This window comes from Bolinopsis microptera, chromosome 6, assembly GCF_026151205.1.
Source record: "Bolinopsis microptera isolate Bmic1 chromosome 6, MBARI_Bmic_1.0, whole genome shotgun sequence".
Taxonomy (NCBI): Eukaryota; Metazoa; Ctenophora; class Tentaculata; order Lobata; family Bolinopsidae; genus Bolinopsis; species Bolinopsis microptera.
Window position 1 is genome coordinate 4480071 of NC_087077.1, and position 20109 is coordinate 4500179.

At 40.1% G+C, this 20109-nt stretch overlaps 3 protein-coding genes across 3 annotated transcripts in view; 1 reads left to right on the forward strand and 2 right to left on the reverse strand.

Annotated features, from left to right (window-relative positions):
- Positions 1–821: 821 nt before the first annotated feature.
- The window catches only part of LOC134816279 (serine/threonine-protein kinase RIO1-like), a 66630-nt gene continuing 47342 nt past the window's right edge, over positions 822–20109 (reverse strand). Inside the window, exons 2-14 of the mRNA XM_063825040.1 lie at positions 15113–15136; positions 14741–14919; positions 14329–14493; positions 13981–14096; positions 13623–13725; positions 13357–13481; positions 6366–6578; positions 4795–4887; positions 4477–4605; positions 4225–4328; positions 3761–3846; positions 2976–3049; positions 822–1112 (exon numbers count right to left, since the gene is read on the reverse strand). Of these exons, the coding sequence (XP_063681110.1) occupies positions 910–1112; positions 2976–3049; positions 3761–3846; positions 4225–4328; positions 4477–4605; positions 4795–4887; positions 6366–6578; positions 13357–13481; positions 13623–13725; positions 13981–14096; positions 14329–14493; positions 14741–14919; positions 15113–15133 (1611 nt within the window). The 5' untranslated portion in view covers positions 15134–15136 and the 3' untranslated portion in view covers positions 822–909. The remainder of the gene's footprint in view (positions 1113–2975; positions 3050–3760; positions 3847–4224; positions 4329–4476; positions 4606–4794; positions 4888–6365; positions 6579–13356; positions 13482–13622; positions 13726–13980; positions 14097–14328; positions 14494–14740; positions 14920–15112; positions 15137–20109) is intronic.
- Positions 8053–12504, forward strand: LOC134816280 (uncharacterized). Its single transcript, XM_063825041.1, has 5 exons — positions 8053–8233; positions 8380–8763; positions 8877–9062; positions 9194–9376; positions 12465–12504. Exons 1-5 carry the CDS (start codon positions 8158–8160, stop codon positions 12479–12481), a joined length of 846 nt encoding a protein of 281 aa, XP_063681111.1. The 5' UTR covers positions 8053–8157; the 3' UTR covers positions 12482–12504.
- On the reverse strand, positions 15269–19719 carry LOC134816224 (adenylyltransferase and sulfurtransferase MOCS3-like). Its single transcript, XM_063824967.1, has 4 exons — positions 19555–19719; positions 19186–19308; positions 18090–19038; positions 15269–16583 (listed from the first exon to the last, which is right to left on the reverse strand). Exons 1-3 carry the CDS (start codon positions 19690–19692, stop codon positions 18097–18099), a joined length of 1203 nt encoding a protein of 400 aa, XP_063681037.1. The 5' UTR covers positions 19693–19719; the 3' UTR covers positions 15269–16583; positions 18090–18096.

Below are 20109 nucleotides of genomic sequence, written 5' to 3' on the forward strand. Positions count from 1 at the left end.
CCCCCCCCGCCGTAAAGGCGCCCCCCTGTTGGCGCCCCCCTGTTGGCGCCCCCTCCCCTTTTGGTGCCCCTCCCTAAAATTGAACAAATTAGGTGATTTTAGAGGATGAGCCGGTAAAATCTCTAAAAAAGTGTGTATCTAGAGCAAAACGCGCAGTTTTGCTAGTACTTTAGTTAAGTTTTCGAAATTGTCCCACATTCAAACGACGATTTGGCGCCCCCCTGCACAGCGGGGTCAGCGCCCAGCGGGGCCCTTCGTTACGCCACTGCTTGCAGATCATTACAATTTGAGCTCTCCACTTCTTAACTTTCGAGGTCTACATATAATCAGTGCTGTAAGCCGCTCTCTCCAAAATTGACGAATCGTTGCGCTCAACTGTAATTTAAGCCGCGCGAAATTTCCATATTTGGAAGACGTTACTATAGTGACCAACTAGTGCACAACGGCTCGGACATTTGAATTGCATGACCACTAATGAACCTATGAAAGTTGGGACCTGAGTTTGAGGAATTTATTTTCTCATGGTGTCAACTGTCACATGTTTGCCAAAGTGGTTCTAGGATTCAGAGACTTCACATCACCAGAGAACACTACACATTTGACACGTATGCTTTGTATCTGGGTAGTCATTAGCCGGAAGTCGGATCAGCATTTCGTAAATAATAGCACCCCACTTCTTACATTCTTTACGTGGCAAGTTATCCCAAAAGAGGGAAGATTGTTCGCGGAGACTGATTCGGCCGAAAGAGCGGTTATTTACACTAGGATATTCTGTCCGATCACTTACGAATTCCATCACGAACAATAGTCAAAAGCATTCCTTCTCTAGGATAAAATAAATAACCAGATAAAATAAACAAGATAAAAACTCGTGTCATACCCCATCCTCAGCAGAACAATAAAATAAAACTACTTTTTACTTTTGTACTTTTTATCCCTGGCCTTTTTCAGATGTTTGGGGGTTTTGAGTGTCCGGTTTTCAGCCTTGGCTATTTTAAACTGTTTTCTCCGGTCCTTGTTTTCCTCTTTACTGAGTTTCTTATGGCAGGTGTTGTGAAGAGTATTGTCCGCCTCTTCTTCCTCCATGTCTTTTTCATCTGGATCATCTACCTCTGAAAAGAAAGGAATTTAGTTTCGCGCTGTAAAAATTGAATATTGGTGAAATAACTACAACTTCAAAGTTAGTGGGAACTACCAGTCTACAACCAACCTGACTAATGCTGCACACTGCGGACAAGGGAGATAAGGTGGTCATTAACCCGCCGATTAGCGTCAAGACCCCACACAAAATCAAGGTGATTGTAGTCGTCGTAAAAGACATTCTTGATGATCACTCCCGGTTTCAACTGTCCCTCCAGCCACACTACATCGCGTGGATCTGCCAGAAAGTCGTTCCCTCCCGCGAACAGAGCAGTTGGGACGGACAGAGCAGATATTTCGTATTTGGGTGGTGTGGTGGAGTTGTACTGCTTCATGTTTAGTTCCGGGGTTCCGTAGTCGTACTTCTGGAGTTGTCTGTCTCTGAGGAGTTGAGCCCAGTGTATGATGTTCCGAGAGCTGGTGCCAGCAGGACAGTGTCCCGCGTATCTGGGGACTCTAGTTGCGTTCATGTTAGAAGTGTCAAAGCCACACCCCAGGAAGATGATATTCTCACAGAGGGTGTGTTTAGCACGGGGACACACCATCGTCACTAACGTCTCCATTAGCCAGGTGGGAACTGCAAACTCGTTCACTCCAAAGATATCCACTAGTTTCTCTATCTCTGGGGCCACAATGCTCAGTGCTCTCATCATACCCTCCACATGTGTAATCCGCGCTACTGGGGCCAGGGCCCCGAACACATTAACTTTACTAGCTAGCTGCTGGTTTTGGGAGAACCCCAGAAATCCCATCAAAGTGCCCTGAGAGTGCCCGAAGTAGGAGAGGGTTTTAGCATTGGTGGTATTAAGAACGTAGTTTATCATGGTAGGTAGATCCACCAGGGCCATCTCGTCAAAACTAAACTTCCAGAAGGGAGCACTCCTGTGGTCGAGTGTAGTGTGGTCCTTGGAGTAGGTGTTACCCCGGATGTTCCCCATCCAGACATCAAACCCCGCGTCTGCCATCATGAAGCCCAGACTCTCCTCAGGGCTGTTAATGACCCAGGTAGCACTAGAGTCTTCGAGTCCGTGCTGCAGCAGCACCACAGGTTTAGGCACGGAGTGTTGTTTGTAGTTTATACCGTGAGGGATTCTGTGCATTTCTAAGATGTAGCCGTCTTCAGTGGTGACCCAGTGGCTCTCAGCCGGATATCCCCAGAACTCTATAAGACCAGGAGTTGGGAGCTCCAACTCAGGATCACCTCGACTGAGGGCTGAGCCAACCAGACAGGCTAGGATAATAACAAGCATGTTGAACAAGTAACTAAACTACCACAGACTAGCCCCTTTATACACACCACGGTTATCAGGGGACACCACGGGTTCTTGTTGCAATCTCTGATTACATTTGCGTGATATATTACTCTGGCTAAGGCACTACTTGTTACTTTTCTGTTATCATATCATAAAGTAGCCCAGAATACGACAAACTTTATGTGACAATTTGATTCTATATCTGTACGACGTACATAAATCCCTTACTCCTTCATAAATTTAACCAAGTTTGGAATCGACAATTTCAATAACGCGAACGGCCTAAATTATGGGTTGTTAGGTACAACAACACAAAATTCTGAAACCAAGAAAAAGTTCAAACGATTGTCTACAAACCAGTTTATGAATCTCGATATTCAGAAGTAAAGTTATGACCCGTTGAAAAATATTGATTTCATTATGAAATGCAAATAAAACTTCAAACAGGAAAATAATTCTGGCACCCTGCTGTACGTGTTATTTCAAACCGGTGTTCACGAGGTTAATATTGAGGCTTATCTGAAACAAAAATAGCATTCAAGTTTTCTAAAACAGGCGAGAATACAATAACAATAAACATACCCATGTTCTGTTCTTCACACTCCTCCTCGGAGTCTGATTCTTCTTCATTCTCTGAATCATTTGTCTCCAATAATCTGAAAAGTTTAAAGTTTCAACACCAGACAATTTGTCATTTTTACAACAAATTACATCGTGCCCCCACGATGATACAGGTGCGACTGTTTCGCGACCCTTCGTCTTATTATACGTATATACAGAAAGTTTGTAATCTCTAGCGAATCTGGTAACATCTGGCCCATGTTAATGTTAATGATACACACGGTAACTCTAAAACATCATAGCTAGGCTGTTCTAACTTTAATTCATGACTTTACTAAATCTCTTGGCACTTAACAAGTTGAGACATAAGATTTCTAACGTTTTAATCATGTCTATTGATTTTGTTGTTTGATAGGACTGAAACTAAACCCATCAGCTAGCCTACAAATACAGGTGTGGGTAAACGACTACAGGCTGCAGCTTGTTCCTGTAATCTGAATTATAGAACCAGACGGTATCGTGTCCCAGCTGCGTGGAGTTGTTGGCAGTTTTAATTAGTCCTTTACCGTTTACAGTCGACTTGATTTTGTTCCTCTCACGACAAAAAATGTGAGCTCCTTTAAAGTTAACACAGATATTTGTTCTTCAAGAATACGTTAAAACTAACGACGACTGACGAGGCCCTTATTGTTAGTCGGACAATGACCAGTGGCGTAACATTTGGCTCGCCCGATAAAATTATCAGGCACCATTGTGGCACAGTGACAGTTGTTAATATAAACAGTTATTAGTAGTAGCAACAGTACCTTGGCTGTGTAGATCCAGTCCTCATGTCGTTAGACATCCCTATAACCTCTCTGTACAGCACCTCCTTACCCTCCCCTGACTTAATCTGCGGACAGTTGTTTAGTTGTTTAGTTGTTTAGTTGTTTAGCTGTTTAGTTGTTCAGTTGTTTAGTTGTTTAGTTGTTCAGTTGTTTAGTTGTTTAGTTGTTTAGTTGTTTAGTTGTTCAATCTTCTGTTTCTCAATGCTATCCATCAGTTGTTTTGGATATATTTTGGTGAGAACATAATTTTGCCATTATTACGTTATTGCGTAATCGGTTTAGCTCAGAAATAATGTTGAAAAGGGCTGCTGTATTTGGGAGGTAACTCCCTATGCTCTGGCTATAGTAAATAAGTAAATACCTTGTTAAGGTACCTAGTAAAATACCTATGCTCTGGCTATAGTAAATAAGTAAATACCTTGTAAAGGTACCTAGTAATATACCTTGGAGAGATCTTGTTCAAAGTTCTTGACGTCGTCTAACACTCTTGGAATGTAGGACTTCTTGAAAACCTCTGCGTCGACAGTATCTTCCTCTTCCTCTTGACCTGTGCAATAGAAGTGGAGGTACAATACAATGTACATGGTACATATACAATGCAATAGGTACATCTCACTATGTAGGAATGTTGGTATTTTCTCCACTATTTGTGCTCCAATGAACGAATTATAAAAATAACTGCTAGTATGACTAACCCTGTAAAGCTATCTCCTCTGCAGTGTCTAGGTAATGTTCAATGTTCTCGTCAGTAATTGACTTGTCAGTAACAAAGTTAAACAACGCTTTTACTGACATAACCGGTACTCCGAACTTCTTAAAGAAATCTGAAACATCGCATATAAGGGGGGGGGGCAGGGTGGGGTGGGAGGGGGGAGGAGGGGGGCCGGGGGGCTGTAGGGAGGGGGGCCGGGGGGCTGTGAGACACTAGTAGTGTTGAGTAACTTATAACTTTCAGATTTGCAATCATGGTAACTTTCCCTGACTTTTCTAAACTCTAATAAAAAGGAAATTACCAGTAATATTAGAACAGTCTTTCCTCAGGAACTCCAGAGCTGAGGGATGGTCGTGTTCCACTGCTTGAGACACGTCTATTATCCTCAGCTCTCCTGCAAATATACTCAGTTCAACCTTATTTGTCGTCATCATGTCGTCATCGTGTGACGTCATTATGTGAGCAACTTGTTTTATAACACTTTCTTCCGAATTATAGTTCTCTGACACTCTCAATAGAACGCTACTATAATTACAGAGAGTGTTCCCATTGTTTGGTTATAAAGAGTACACACCAAGTAGACACGCTGTTATTATATCACGTGACACAAGTCAGGACCTTCCCATGTGGGCTAGTTACAGCTAGTACTTCCATTGTGAGCTTACTTCTTATTTATTTTATACTTAGTGTAAGGTAAAGGGGGGGGGGGGCCAATGGCATAAAATGGCATAAAATGGCATAAAATGGAGACTTTTTCTATGGAAAAAATGGAAAAACCCATGAGTAATTCTCCATTTTCTCCATTTTATGCCATGAATTTTGTCTTCGAAATTTCATCTTTAACACCATTTAACACCTAAATTGGACATCCTACCATGTTTATTTACGCTTACTAGGGGCGTAACAAGCTTATGAAAGCTCATAGTAGGCTACTAGATGCTTATACTAGGTTAGTAGAGGCACACTTCAGGCAAACTCATAATTACTCAAGCCTAGTGTAAAGTTATTTCTACAGGCTACAGCAGGAGTGAGTAATAGGGGAGAGTAATAGGCACTGAGAAGTGAGACCTGCATCCTCGACAGTCGAAACAAGCTCGCACTGCAAAGGGGAGGCCTGCCTTCCGAGATCGCATTACCAGGGGGAAGCCTCGAGTCCAAATTTGTGTATCGAGGGGTAGGTGCAGACTTCGATAAACCGAAAAACCAAAAAATATTTTCGGCTTATAATGAAGAGGGTAGCATGAAACGTGGAGAAAAGTGGTTTTTAGAAAAACTTTGAAAAATGTTGACTTAGAAAATGTTCGGTCCGAGTCATTTACGATACGTACCTCTCGTATCGAGAGCTCCCGATTCCCAGCTCGTGTTGCAAAGGGTTTTTCTGAAAACCACTTTTCTCCATGTTTCATGATACTCTGTTCATTATTGGCCGAAAATATCTTTTTTTTAAATAATTTTTCTCGAAATTCTAAATTTTTCAGGTTTTCAATGGCATAAAATGGCATAAAATGGCATAAAATGGAGACTATTTCTATGGAGAAAATGGAAAAACCTATGAGTAATTCTCCATTTTCTCCATTTATGCCATTGGCCCCCCCCCCCCCCCCAAGGTAAATTTAAGAGTATTAACCTCAACTTCTTGGGTAACAAAATATTTGTTTACATATATTTTAGATTCTACTTGGTAAGTGTGGATAAGGTACTCTTATCTTATAGAGTTATATCTATCACAGCCGTGCTCTTACTAACGACTAATACAAAACCGCTAGACAATACCTCTTTAGCTGTCACGTGACTAGATAGCATGACTACTAATGACTACTAATGACTGTCTTGTTATCACAGTAGTTTAAGTGTAGCTATAAATAAACTCACCGTCATTAAACAAGATGTTGAACTCGCTCAGATCCGCGTGTACCAGCAGCGCCTTCTGGTAGATGTCCCTCACTATTTTAATAGCAGACAGGTATAGCTCCCTGGCTTTAGACTCGTTCAGTTTCACGTCCTTGAGCAGGGGGGCCGGCCAGCCGTTACTCCCCACAAACTCCATAACTAACACGTGGTTACGCAGGATAACTGGGTGTGGCACTGAAAATAACACGTAAAATATTAGATTTAGGCTACTTTGTTCGTTTATGCACTGTCTGAATTTAGAAATAGTTTAATGTTCATGTTCGTACCGGTACAACTTTGTTTGGTCTCTGAGAAAAGCGGTCTCTTTGGTTAAGTTAACTGAGCCTTCAGCCCATCAGACAAGAGATGACAGATCAGCCGGTTAGTAGCCTAACTAGATCCTTAGAAGCTCAGATCCTGAGTCTGAACCCATCTTTATCAGGGGTATCATGGTGTCTCCTGCCAGTGAGCCGCGAGTCACACTAATCGCAGTGGCTCGCATATTTACGTCAGCTAGAATGTTAGTACCCTTCATTTCTGAGGAGTCCCCTTGATGAAGACCCCCCCCCCCCCCCCCCCCCGGCCCCCTTAAGATAAAGGTATTGAACCTTATTGTCTGTTTAATAATTTAGATAGAAACAAACTGCTACTTATTATCCACTACATATGAGTTAACGGAGTTATCGGAAATAGCTCATCTGTTGCTTATAGATGGTTATTATAACTTTATAAGGAACCAAGTGGTCTAATCGAGTACTCTCAACATGTTTTACTTTCTACGCTTTCTGCGCCACTAATCGATTAAACACACCTCCAATACTGGATATTAAGTGAATAATTAGACCTCTAACAGGAGATATTATAACCCCACCCTCCCAACAACAACACAATATCCTTGTACCCGGAAGTTGGACAATGAGTTTAACTACTCAGTCGCATGGAGTGCTGTTTGTGATCTGACGTGTGTTTAACTGTGTTATTAATATACGATTACGGTCCATGGACACTCACCAGTGGTCATTGATCACCAGTGGTCATTGATCACCAGTGGTCATTGATCACCAGTGGTCATTGATCACCAGTGGTCATTGATCACCAGTGGTCATTGATCACCAGTCACCACGGCTTTCAAAGTTTTTATTACTTTGCAAAGTAATGCTCTGGGTTAGAAGACAGGCGTTATAAACATCACTCACAGACTCACAGACGGAGCAACCTGAAAACCCATTGTTCGATATTTCATGAGGGCAAACTTCAGAGAGCGGAGTTGAGGTGATGTAGATTGTAGAGTCTACATTGTAGACTGTAATATTAGACTGTAATTTTACAGATACTGTAATATTGTTCAGTGTTGTAAGTAGATAGGTCAGGAATCTTTCAGTTAGATCGTAAATACGTGGTTTATTGAGATATGATCAGTAATCTGAAATATGCAATGGCTCTAACTGACATTCCTAGAAAGATTTGTACAATTTTTCCGACCACAGTGAGTTCATTTTGTTCAAAATATAATAACGGTCTCATCATTCAATTTGTGGCTTATTTGACCGCAACTGCTTTAAGATGAGCTTATATTTTTAGCTGACTGGATGCCACCAACCTAATAGTAATTGAATAGCTTATATTTCAGGTTTTGTCAGTTATTTATATTTAGTCGTGCATATGCCATTTATATTGCGTTCTGGTCTCAGAGATTATGTTTTCTTGTTCATTCGGTTTTGTGAGTCATTTCCTAACCAAAGACTTACATATTTAGCAAAGGTGTGATGTTGAAATGAAAGCGATGTGGGGAATACTATTAGCTCTGCTAAGCAGCGTCAGACTCAGTGAATGTTTAGTCGCTACGACGGGTCAGACATCTGTTTGTTATTATCTTTAAACATTATCGTTTTCGACAAAATTTGACAGTACCACCCCTTGAAATAAAGACTTATCTTATTCTATATCATTCTGTACATAATATTACTTTTCACTTTTCAATTAAAAATATCTTCAGAGTGGCAAGAAAAGTCGGATATAACCATATCTTTACCAGAGATCCCCTATACTTTGCAAATTGAAACAGAGTGGACAGATAATGGAAACGATCTGGTTTTTATGCTGAAAGATGCTGGTAATGTCCATATTGATCAAATAGCAATAGAAGTGGTCGCACAAACTCTGACAACAACATCATGTGCTGTTATTGCACTGCCAATCAAGAACAGAGGCAGCGGGATATGGACTATAGATGTGGATACAACAAAGATAAAGTTCTCCCTCAACGGAGAATTGATTAAATATTACCAAGATCCTTGCCTCATGAATAGTGTTCGTGACACAAGAAAGATTGAGTTCGGGAATAAAGACGACATATCCAAACGTTTCCGATTGCGACCAGGTAACTAAGGGGGAGGGGAGTGCTGTCTCTCTTCTCTTTACAGTCAATTTTTCAATCGTCCATTACACCATTATGAGACACCCAGGATATGTATGAAGAACAATTAATTTCAGGTCCATGCATTGCGTACCCAAGCGACTGGAACCTTGTAAAACCAATGAGCCTTGAAGAGGAAATAGACGCTGGAACTAAAGTAACGGTGGAGTGTGAAGAACCGAGAGTTAACAAAGGAAGCAGTGAGGTCACGTGTGTAACTGGGGACCAATGGCAGTTTGAAGAGAAACCTGACTGTGCACTTCGTGAGTTGGTGCTGCCACTTTTACTTTAAGTTTCAGATCCTGCATCTACCGTCTTCCTATTTTGATTTGTCTACAAAGTTGATTTAATCACTGCCGATATAAATAACCCCAAATAATCCATTATCCGTCAGAGTGTACGGGGTTTAACACAGCAGACCTCCCGAACATGAGCATTGCCTCCCTCCCGGCATTTGAGGGCACTGTGTTAAAGGTCACGTGTTTTGGAGGAACATTCCAACTGGGAGGGAATCACGTGACATGTGTCAGTGGGGACAAGTTCAGTTCTGATAAACAACCGGACTGCAGGCAAATAGGTAATATAAATACTTGCTGATATATTAATCAGTTAGAGTTTCTGTCATCTTATAACATCAAGTTGAGAAGCTTTTTTAAGGAGACAACATATAATCTAACTAATAATCCCAGAATGTGTGTCTGTCTGTCTGTTTGTAATTTCCGAGCAGCTTAATCAAGAAAACGGTAAGAGTTGCGGGACTGATTTTTTCGGTAAAGTGCCGACAAAACTCTGACGAAGTTAAATGATAAAGGTTTTTTAAATCGGTCGTTGGTAGGTGGTTTAATTGATGGTTTTGTACCACAAATGTTACATAAAATGGTTTGAGCAGAACGGTAAGAGTTACGGGGCTCGCATATATCTCTCTGTCTCTCTCTCTGTTCTGGTCAACGGTTTCTGGCCTCTTACTAAAAGATGGAGGCCTTCTCACCGTGCCCACAGAATGCAACTCCTGCTAGCTGCACGCCAGGACTCCCAAAGTATATACGAAATCATAAAATAATAAATATCAATGCAACAGACCCCTGGAGTCTTGAAGCTGTCACTACCTGTCTCAGAGCAAACCCACTTCCGTTGTAGTACTTCTGCGGGCAGACAAGGGACTTCCGAGCAAGGTCAAAGCCTGGGAGATATGTCTCTATGCGGAGATGGGCCTAGGTTGAGTTCCTAGTATGGGATTTAGCGAAAGTTCCTGGTGAAGAATCCTAGGAGGTTACCCAAAAGGGTTTTCCCTATCCAGTCTTGTCGACTGTTCCACAAATTTGAAGATATGATTGAAGATTACTGTTTTTAAGGTAGAGTTTACCAATTATCCTCATTCTGAACGTCATGATCTGGATGCACTTGCAGAGGAGGTGCTGGGATGTTTCTGCTTCTCCTGAAAAGTGTTCACAATCTTGCGTCTCGAAGTTGACGTTGTTTGCCACGTTCTGAAAATAAACTAGTGGGCGGCTGTGACCTATCCTGAAAGCGACCATGTAAGCCATCTGATGTGAGTTCCAGAAAAATTAAAGTTCCTGTATTTATATTTGTGGAGGAACATCTCAAGTGGAATGTTTCTTTGTCACTGAGTGTGGCCTAATTGGGAGGAACGGTTCTGGTCCGATGGGGATGTTGTTGGATTGATCGTCCCTTGCGAATTCGTCCGCTAGTTCTTTACCGTATACTCCTTCATGTCCTGGAACGAAGTTCTACTCGATGAGAATACCTAGTGAGTTGAGTTGGTCTGAGATGTTCAGAACGAACCTGGAGTTAAAACTGGTGCTGTTAAGCGCTATAAATGCAGCCTGGGAATCTGAGATCCTAAGTTATCATTAGTCCAGATACTTGCCATTGTATAACGCAAATAGCGGGTACGATTTCCTCAATGAACCTGAAGAAGGAATATCTGTCCTGAAATGATACCATGTATCGTCGAGCTAAAAAATGAATCAAAAGTTAGAGTAAATCGTTAAACGCAATGATGTTTATTCCTGGTCCGGTTAGCTTTGCGTCTCAGAACTAAAGAGGTCCACTATGCTTTAGTGAGCTATACTGTCCACCAGGGTACTGTAGATCTAAGGGTTCCCCGTGTAATGGGGCAGGCTGTGAAAAAGCATCTCTGCAGGATGTCCGAGATGAACTGTTTTCGAGTGTTGAGAACTTCCGCTGTAGAACTGAATAGAACCAGTTGCAGTAGGGGTGTCAGTCAAACACTGCTGGCTACTAGATGATTGTAGACTGTAGAGCGTCCAGTCACATTTCAATGAAGAGTGTGGCAAAGTTAACCCGGTCCCCTGAAAAGTGGTTACTGGAGGAAGAAGTGCCAGGAATTCTCGCTATCAGTGTGTCCTCGTAGTCAGAGTTGACATCCCTAACACTGTCTTATCACGAGCCTGTGTCTAGCGTGTGTCAGCCCTAACGCATTAGCTGTCTTAACTGAAAAGACCTGAAAAGTGGTTACTGGAGGGAGAAGTGCCAAGACTACTCATTATCAGTGTGTCCTTGTAGTCAGGATGAGCAAATTGGAATCCCTAGCTCTGTGGTGGGTGACTTCGATGGGACCTGAAAGCTGAAAGAGAATTTCCTGGTGATTTAATAGCTCTTAGAGCTATGTATCTGTGTCTAACGTATCGTCGTTTGTGTGTGTACTATCTTGTAACCTGATATCTGAAAGAGAAATTTCCTGGTGCTTGGTAGCTGTTAGTGTTGACTTCCTGGTTCCTATGGGAACTTTGAGTTGGCAAGTCCCAACCTTTGTACTCAACAAGAGAGCACACCACCCGTTAGTGCCAACCAGGCCACACCACGTGGAGGTTCGGAGAGGATTTCGTGACCCGGCTCGCATATATATATGTAGCTGCATAATTAGTGTAATTGATTTACCCGGGTAAGATTCGCTGTCTATACTATAATCTTATTAGGGGAGGGGGCACTGTTTGGACTGCAGAGAGAGAGTTCATACTTTCAATCTTTCATACGGCAATGTTATGCGTGTTCACAAATATGATAGGCGGGTGTGGTGTTAAGGGTTAATTTCTATTGATTATTGTTTAAGATACTATTACTATTGTTTAAGATACCATTGGATACTAACGTGAGGGCACTCCGAATAGAATTACTCACCTAATGCGGGTTCTGACTCAACGGGTAAATGCTCTTACCCTTTTTAACTGCGGCAGTGAAATCCCGGCCGAAGGCCGGGTTACACTAGTAATAATAATAAGTTGACAGTGACGAGTAATTTAAGGAGATACTCGAGATAAAGACTATTTAAGGCAAGTCTTTACCTCGGATAAACTCTAGCTTTCGGGATAAAGAATAAATATTGTTAACGAATAATAATTTGTTAAAAGTGACAGATTCAGCTTCCAAATTTAACTAATCCCAAAGATGTGACGGTTTTGATAGTGAGAAATTCTTACAAACTCATCAAGAACGTTAGTGGTTTAACATTTTATTTTCTGACTATTTCAAGTTGAAGGGATTACATACTCTGGGTAAAAACTATGCAATTTCATAAAGTTCTAAATGTAGTAACTCTTTAGTGGTTATGTTAAATTGTAGATGTTTTAGTGCTGTTTCTTACTTGATCTAGTTTATTTATAATGCAACTGTAATCATTTCAGGTTCTTCCAATATATAAAGACTGACGTTTTACTTCGACTAAATGAAGATATTCAAATAGAACTTGGGACTTCGGTTCTGTATTTAAACAATATACTTTAGAACAGTAAGAAAATGCTTAACAAGCACATTGTCACAATTAAAGTGAACACAATTCCAAGATAGTTATATTTTGTGATGTTAAATTATACTAATATTCTTGATATCATTTTTAATATTATTTTTGCTTTCATTAAAAACAATTAAAATGTGACCTTATTTAAAATAAATTATTTTGTCAAATGCCCGGGGCCTGTCGCAGCTGATAACTAGAGAAAGTATTTGTGTAGTATTGTACTGGGAACCTAGATTGCAGCTGTTTGGAACACAGTCAGTAATCAACATGTCTCTTGTAAGAAGAATATTTGTATTATCCCGTACAGATGGGAATGTCACGTACTTGCAGGAAACTACAAGAAAGTTCGTGACTTGACGACAATTTTCTTGAAAGATGAGGCGACGAAATTACATGCGTGCCGGCGCTAGGACAGCCGCGCGTGCGGCGTGTAGTATGTACGCGCGTGTAAATACGTACGTGCGCGCTCCAAATGTCTACAAATATTATATTGCGCCGGCTCATAATTCCTAAAAGTAGACCCTGTGCGTGATTGGATGCACAGTAATGATCAGATTATTGGGAACCATCGAGAACCATCTATCTAGTCTTTCAAAACAAACCACGATGTAACTAAACTTATAGTATTTCTTTAGGCAGTTAAGATAATCTAGTAACGTAAAAATACGTATTTAAACAAAGAAACTGTGTTCAAACTTCAAGTGCATTTAACATCACTTTAAAAGGGTACAGCTGCCTAAGAAGGTTTAATAGTTTTACATCACATATGTGAATATTACCTGGTATTCCAGCTGTTTCTAATCTGATGAGATTCCTCATTTCCTTCTCCGCCCACATGCGGACCATCTTTCTGGGATTGTGTTTACTGTAGCCGTGTCTAAATCGGAACTCTCCCGTCACGTACCTGGACAAATGAGAGAATAAAAACTAAATTGTTATCGGAACAAATACCATAATGAATAATTAATAAGGGATCATCGGAGGATTACGATTGCAATAATTAATTCTTAGATTGAATTAAACCAAAATATAATGAAACTCATACCTGTCTCTGTCTTTGAAGGTAAGGATCGAGGTTTTGAATATTTTAATAGCACAATCTGGCTGTCCGTTATTGCAGGTGGCGTGGTAAACGTTAGCTTCTTTACCTGCACATTATTTACACATCATTTACACATAAATCAAAATTTAATGCGGTGCAACCTTTATTATACAGTAACACTAAATTAGTATTAGCCTGTGACTTACTACATTATTATACTGTGCCAAAAGAGGAACGACGCGAGAATCACATAATACTATTTCTAAGTTTGTACATTTGTGTACATTTGTGTACATTTGTGTACATTTGTGTACATAAGTGTACATTAGTGTACGGCTGAAGTACAATGTATAACACTTACCTGTGCTTATACATCCGTTAATCTCTGATATAACATTCTTACTAAGGAACTTGTAAAGAATCATTCTAGTTCTAGGATCTAACACCATCTCTACAGTTGCACGATCTGATTTATCCCTGAATGTAAAACACCATTGTATTATCTAGTGTGCAATTGATTGAAAGTACTACCATTTTATCTTTCAAGCACATTATGTTCAGATAAGAAATCAGATAAGTTGTAAATACGCTATACTGCCCAATAATTTTAACATATTGCAACAGATAAGAGACTTTCTCTTACAGATGGTAACATATTAACAAATATCAGCAACATTAAAATATCACAGAGACAATAAGATAAGTGTACCTAGATTTAACAGTTTTAACAGACTGAGTTTTACTGTGTTCAGACAGAGCAGTAGAGATGTGACGAGGTAGGAAGGTGGGGCCATCATACTTCTCTACGTTTATCTTAGAGGCGAACTTTCTTAGCACTTTCTCTTGAGGCTGGAAGGAGTTACTCGTGCGTTCCCTGGAACAATTATATTGAACAGCAGCAAGAGGATATTTAAGATGTAAAATCCGGATTGGAGTAAACTCCTTTCCCTAATAAGAGCATTTTTACTTGTCGCAACAACCGGGATAAAGATAATTTATAATATATATATTATACGATATTTAAGAGTAAGAGGTAAGGATAATGATACATTATCAATATCACTAATAAATAACAATCCATCATATTAACAAACTGATAACTGTTTTTGTTAATTACTAACTTGGTGGAATTAGCGTTACCACTACTCTTCACAGGTTTAAAGTCAGCCTCATAGAACCCATCATCTGCCTCGTCGTAGTCACTGACGTCACTATCGTATGATGACGTCACTGCTCTGTCTGAGAATTTGATCTCTATGTTGGGCTGTCTAGGTGCGCAGTCCTCTTCTGCATCAGCAAACTGAGACGTGTTTATTGGTTTAGCTGCATTAATCATTAGCGCGTGAAAGATAAACTATTCCATTCTTTAATAAAAGTGACCATTATTGATTAATAAATTGAAATTAATCTGAAAATCTGATTTAAATGCGGCAGGTGATAAGCATACACGTACATAACTTAATAAACTTAATATTTATTCTATTAAAACTTACCCTGTCGATGTCATTGGCCATCCTATAAAATAAACAAATGAGTTAAGTTTCTATATTTTTAAACGATAAAAATAGTAAATATTTGTGTGCATACAATTGAGTAAGGGATAACCGGCGCGGTGCCTTGTCACTCGAATAAAAGAAGCATACACAAAATAACACTAAACATATTATACTGATTTGAAATGGTCACTGTAAACATAGGTAAAACATTTCACACGAAGTGAAAATATAACTCTCAATATCCGTTATTAACGTTACATACTCAGTAGAAGTTTGATACATAGTATCATAATAAGTTCACATTGCTCAGATTACCGGATTTCACCGCAGAATTTGTTCGCGTTGATCAATTTTGGTGTTCGTTCCAAATACTAGAGACTTTGGTAGTAGCGTAGCAAAACGTGACATGAGCTTCAATAAGCAGTTTTCTTTAAGAACCCATCACAACCCTTCTATGAGATGTTCTTTACCATGTTTGATCAACAAGTTCCTCTTCTCCCTCTCACTCATCTCCTCCCACATGTACCTAGCCCCCTTCCTCTCAATAAAGTCGTAGAAAGTCTGTCCTCTTACTGCCACGTGTAACTGAAACAGTGCTACAAATGTGCCCCCCACAAAACCCAGGCAGAACAACAAGCCTCCTCCCACCCTCCTGTTCAGTACTCCTGATTTAAGGAGGATCCTCCTCGTCAGACTCGCTTTGTACAGCTTCTCTACTAGCACTTTAGATTTAACAGTCTCAGTAGGGGTATCGGGAGCTAGTTTCATGGGACGCTTACCCCCGGACATCCTGAACAAGTATATTGGGAGCCAGTACGTTTATCTAGTGAATCAAAATGCTAGATTATTCTTTATTTGTTATTTGTTAGTTGTTTGATACCATGGTCATAGTTTTCGGTACTTGTTAAAAGTCTTGAGGAATAATTATTCGAATAATTGCCAAATATTACCTATTAGTCTACTTTATTTTGTTAATTTTATCTACTATACCTTTTACAATAAGTCCATCAATACAATTTGTATTTTCTATTAAACAATCAAACTCTCTTTTAAAAGGTATTTTATAACTAATCGTGATATAATCATGATTCTATCTTCATTCCTTCAACATTTTATCAACACTTTAACAACTCAGTCCATACAAAGATTCCACGCTGTCAGCACACGTTAAATTATAACGTTCATCTAGCTAATTAAAAACCTTTGTATTAAAGATTAATTTCAAACCTGAAATAACAACAAACATCTCGCCTTTAAAGGAAGATAAAAACTATCATAATCACAATGTGATAAATACGATTCAGCAAATTGGTGCCTATTAATAACATTTTAAAAAATTTAAATTTAAATTTAAGATTAGTGAAACTTCAGTTTTACATATGAATAATGGTCAACGACTTCCACTTTTTAGATCTTTAAAACCATGTTGCTGCGTACTTCAATAATTCTTTAGCTTTTGGTTTTGAGCCTGAAAAACATTTTGTTACAAGAAAAATGTCGACAGCACAATCAACAGTGCAGCTATAACTAGCAAAACTAGAGTAGCAGAGTTTAAACAACTAGGATCAACAGTTTGATATTGTTTTTAACGTAAGTAAAGATGTTTACACGCCAAATTGCAACTTAGATTAGCCCATGATTTAGAAGTCTTCATTGACTAGCAGGAACATGATAACCGAGACTACAAGAAACAATTCCCACAAATATTGAGGTTTTATCTTCCTGCTCAGCACACCACGTGAAATAACTAACTGCACGTGTAACTTGTCGTTCTGCACGTGGAACTTGTAGTCCTGCACGTGTAACTTGAAGTCTAACATACTAGGTATTGTTTCTACACAGTCAGTATGAATATCAGTTTCCTTGTTCTCCTATAACGATGAAAGGTTATGTTGTAGTTTTGTTGGTTGCAGTACTAGCTTGTGTTTTATGTGAAGGAAAAGCTGCCACTAAGTGTTTGAGTTCGAATCAGCTGAAGTCATTAAAGACAACCAGGGTAATATCACTAGCTCTAGTTTCCACGAACATGACACCAACATTTAAACATTTAGTTGTTGTTCTTATCTCTATTTATTATTCTTATCATTGATGGACTTATCTCTATAGGGTGCTTCATCGCCATTTCCACCTTTTGGGAATGTTTGGAATAAAAACTTTACTTTTACTGGGAACTACTAGGCCTGTCGGGCGTGTAATGGTTCAAATATTACCAATGTGACTAAACAATGTGTGAACAAGGTCAGGTGATTTTTGACTTGCAGTTCCGGTAAGTGGCTAATCACGTGACCTTGTACACTGTACACTGTACACTGTACACTGTACACTGTACACTGTACACTGTTGACTGTACACCGCCCGATAATGTACAGTGTACGCCGACAGTTACCGAAATGAATGATAAATTCTCCACAGGACAAAAAATGTCGAACGGCGAGGCTTTGTGAATACCAAAGAAGAAAAATGAGTTGGATGAACTGTAACTCTAAAATAAAGACGTGTCGGAATAAATATAAAGAGTACAAAAAGGCAGACAAAATAAGGTGTCCAGAGAGTGGCCATGGCCATTGGTAGACACTTCCTACACTAGTTATAGTAGTGATTCTAGTGGACTACCTATCAGTTACGCGTACGGAGATAACCTTCGTGTTTATACCACTATCTTTATAGAGTCTAATTTAGAGGTAGATCAAACCAGCTTTAGACTTTTAGATATAATAATTTGTAACTAAGTATATGGGCTGCAATGGATGCCGTTCAAACGTCGATTATTTTAATTTAGTTTTTACCAATCAAGTGTTTTGTTTTACTTTGTCTGTTGAGAGCCGTGATGCTCCTTATTAAACATCATAGCAAAGAATGGGGAATGTCTGCTGAAACATTTTATAAAACAAGGCTTTAATGATTTTTAATTTCAGCATTACTTTGAACTTAATCTAGAAGACAGTAATAAATACAACTTCAGCAGCTGACTCACACGTTACTTAGTACATAGGGAAAGAAGGGTCTATATCGCTGGTCCAGCCCAACAAGCCGCCGATAATATCTTTAAAACAATGATTCGGATACTTCTCCTTGAGATACTGGACAGCTACCTGAGAGTTAATACCGGCCCTGCACAACAAGTACACTGGTTCTGAGGTATCTTCAGGTATGTGAGGCTCCAAGTCCGCCTTGTCTGACATCATCTCACCAAACGGGACACACACTGACTTCCCCAGAGCACATATCCCGAACTCCACGGCTGGCCGGACGTCTATTAGGTGTTTGTAAGGTGTTTCCTTCAGCTGCTTGCACGTGATCCTCTCTTGTTCAGTGCTGGCGTTACTGTACGCTTTATTCTTCCCACTACCACAGAACTGCACATAATCAACTGGTGACGTCACTGAGGGGTTGTCGCCACATACCACACAATCTTTCTGCCTGGAGCGGAGTGTTATCGCCTTCATTATACCATCCCACGGGCTGACCAGCATCATCTTACCAGCATACGCAGACTCATTGGAAGCTAATATCTTTATAGCTTCGGCGGCTTGGAGAGATCCTACTATTCCTGTAACAGGTCCCAGCACTCCTGCTTCAAAGCAGTTGAGAGTAGTGTCAGGGTTAGGAGGGTTGGGGTTAATACACCTGTAACACGGCCCCCCCTTGTAGTTGTAGGTAGACACCTGTCCCTCGAATCTCAGAGCAGCACCGGACACTAGAACCTTCTTGAGAAGCACGCAACAGTCGTTAACAAGGTAGCGAGTGGTAGCGTTATCGGTGCAGTCTAACACAAGGTCGTACTGTTCAATGATGGGTAGAGCGTTGCTAGCGTTCAGGTCCACTTTATGTGGGACCAAGGTCACGTGCTTGTTCACTGCGTGCAGTCGGGATATGGCTGAGTCCACTTTGTGTACTCCTATCTCTTTCTCGCTGTGCAGGATCTGAAGATTATTGTGTGTTGTTTTCCAGCTTATTTCTTATAAGATTTGTGCCTCAAATATTTTATATGCGAATATGAGTAGTGATGCTAAACAATTATAACTTAATCAATTAAGAGCTACTTAAAATAATAAAGAAGAAGTTATCACCTGTCTATGAAGGTTGGAGGCGTCCACAATATCGTCATCAAGTAGTCCTAGAGTACCAACCCCAGCAGCAGCGAGGTAGTGCGCACTAGGACATCCTAGCGCTCCCAATCCAACTATCAATACCTTCACAGGACACATTGTTAGAAGATGTACAAATACAAGAGATAACTCTAACGGTTACAATAACAATGTCACCGAGAAACCTGTTCAGCTATCATAGCATTAATTGCTAAACAAACACAGATGTCCGATAAAGATAATAAGCAGAACTTACCAAAAACTAATTTAATATTATAATACTTAATATTCACTGATAAAAGTTATTTTCAGAGCTGACAAAGCAAACTGCAGAATTTACTAAAAACTAACCTTGCTTTTCTTAAGACCCTCCTGTCCGGGTAGGCCTATACCATCAACTATCATCTGTCTGCCATATCTCAGCACTTCTGGGTTGGTCAAGGTTGTGGGGACCACGTTCGTAGCTCCTTCTTCAACACTTTCAGCCATTGCTAGGTCGCTGCAAACAATATTTAATATATAATTGCACACGCGTACAGCAATTGCGTTATAATTACCATACTTGATGTTCGGTAGCTATAAAATAATAAGCTTCACTGTTGTTGTAAACGAGCTAGTATACTAAAAGTGGTCTACGTGGCGAAAAAATGGGCGTTCCTAACTTATGTCAATCTACACTCACTAGTATCAAACGATCGGGAAGTATGTCCCAAAAAACTCTTTAAACTCTATAACGTTCTTCTAACATGCTAGAGTATCATGCTTAAGAGACCGTGCTTTAACAGTGCCTTATGATGAGAGTCTAGGAACCGACCGGATATCCGGCTTCAATATCCGGTTCCGGCTCCGGTTTCAACAAGAATTTCGCCGCGGTTAAACCACGCACGATCAATTTTCCCTACGATG

Bases quoted from the DNA above. Each gene is read 5' to 3' on its own strand.
- LOC134816280 (XM_063825041.1), top strand. From the start codon at position 8,158: ATGAAAGCGATGTGGGGAATACTATTAGCTCTGCTAAGCAGCGTCAGA. The intron at 8,234-8,379 runs GTCAGACATCTG...AAATATCTTCAG, and splicing joins ATGTTTAGTCGCTACGACGG to AGTGGCAAGAAAAGTCGGAT. The intron at 8,764-8,876 runs GTAACTAAGGGG...AATTAATTTCAG, and splicing joins ACGTTTCCGATTGCGACCAG to GTCCATGCATTGCGTACCCA.
- LOC134816224 (XM_063824967.1), bottom strand. From the start codon at position 19,692: ATGGCTGAAAGTGTTGAAGAAGGAGCTACGAACGTGGTCCCCACAACC. The intron at 19,309-19,554 runs GTTAGTTTTTAG...TGTCCTGTGAAG, and splicing joins AGGGTCTTAAGAAAAGCAAG to GTATTGATAGTTGGATTGGG. The intron at 19,039-19,185 runs GTGATAACTTCT...AATAATCTTCAG, and splicing joins CCTCCAACCTTCATAGACAG to ATCCTGCACAGCGAGAAAGA.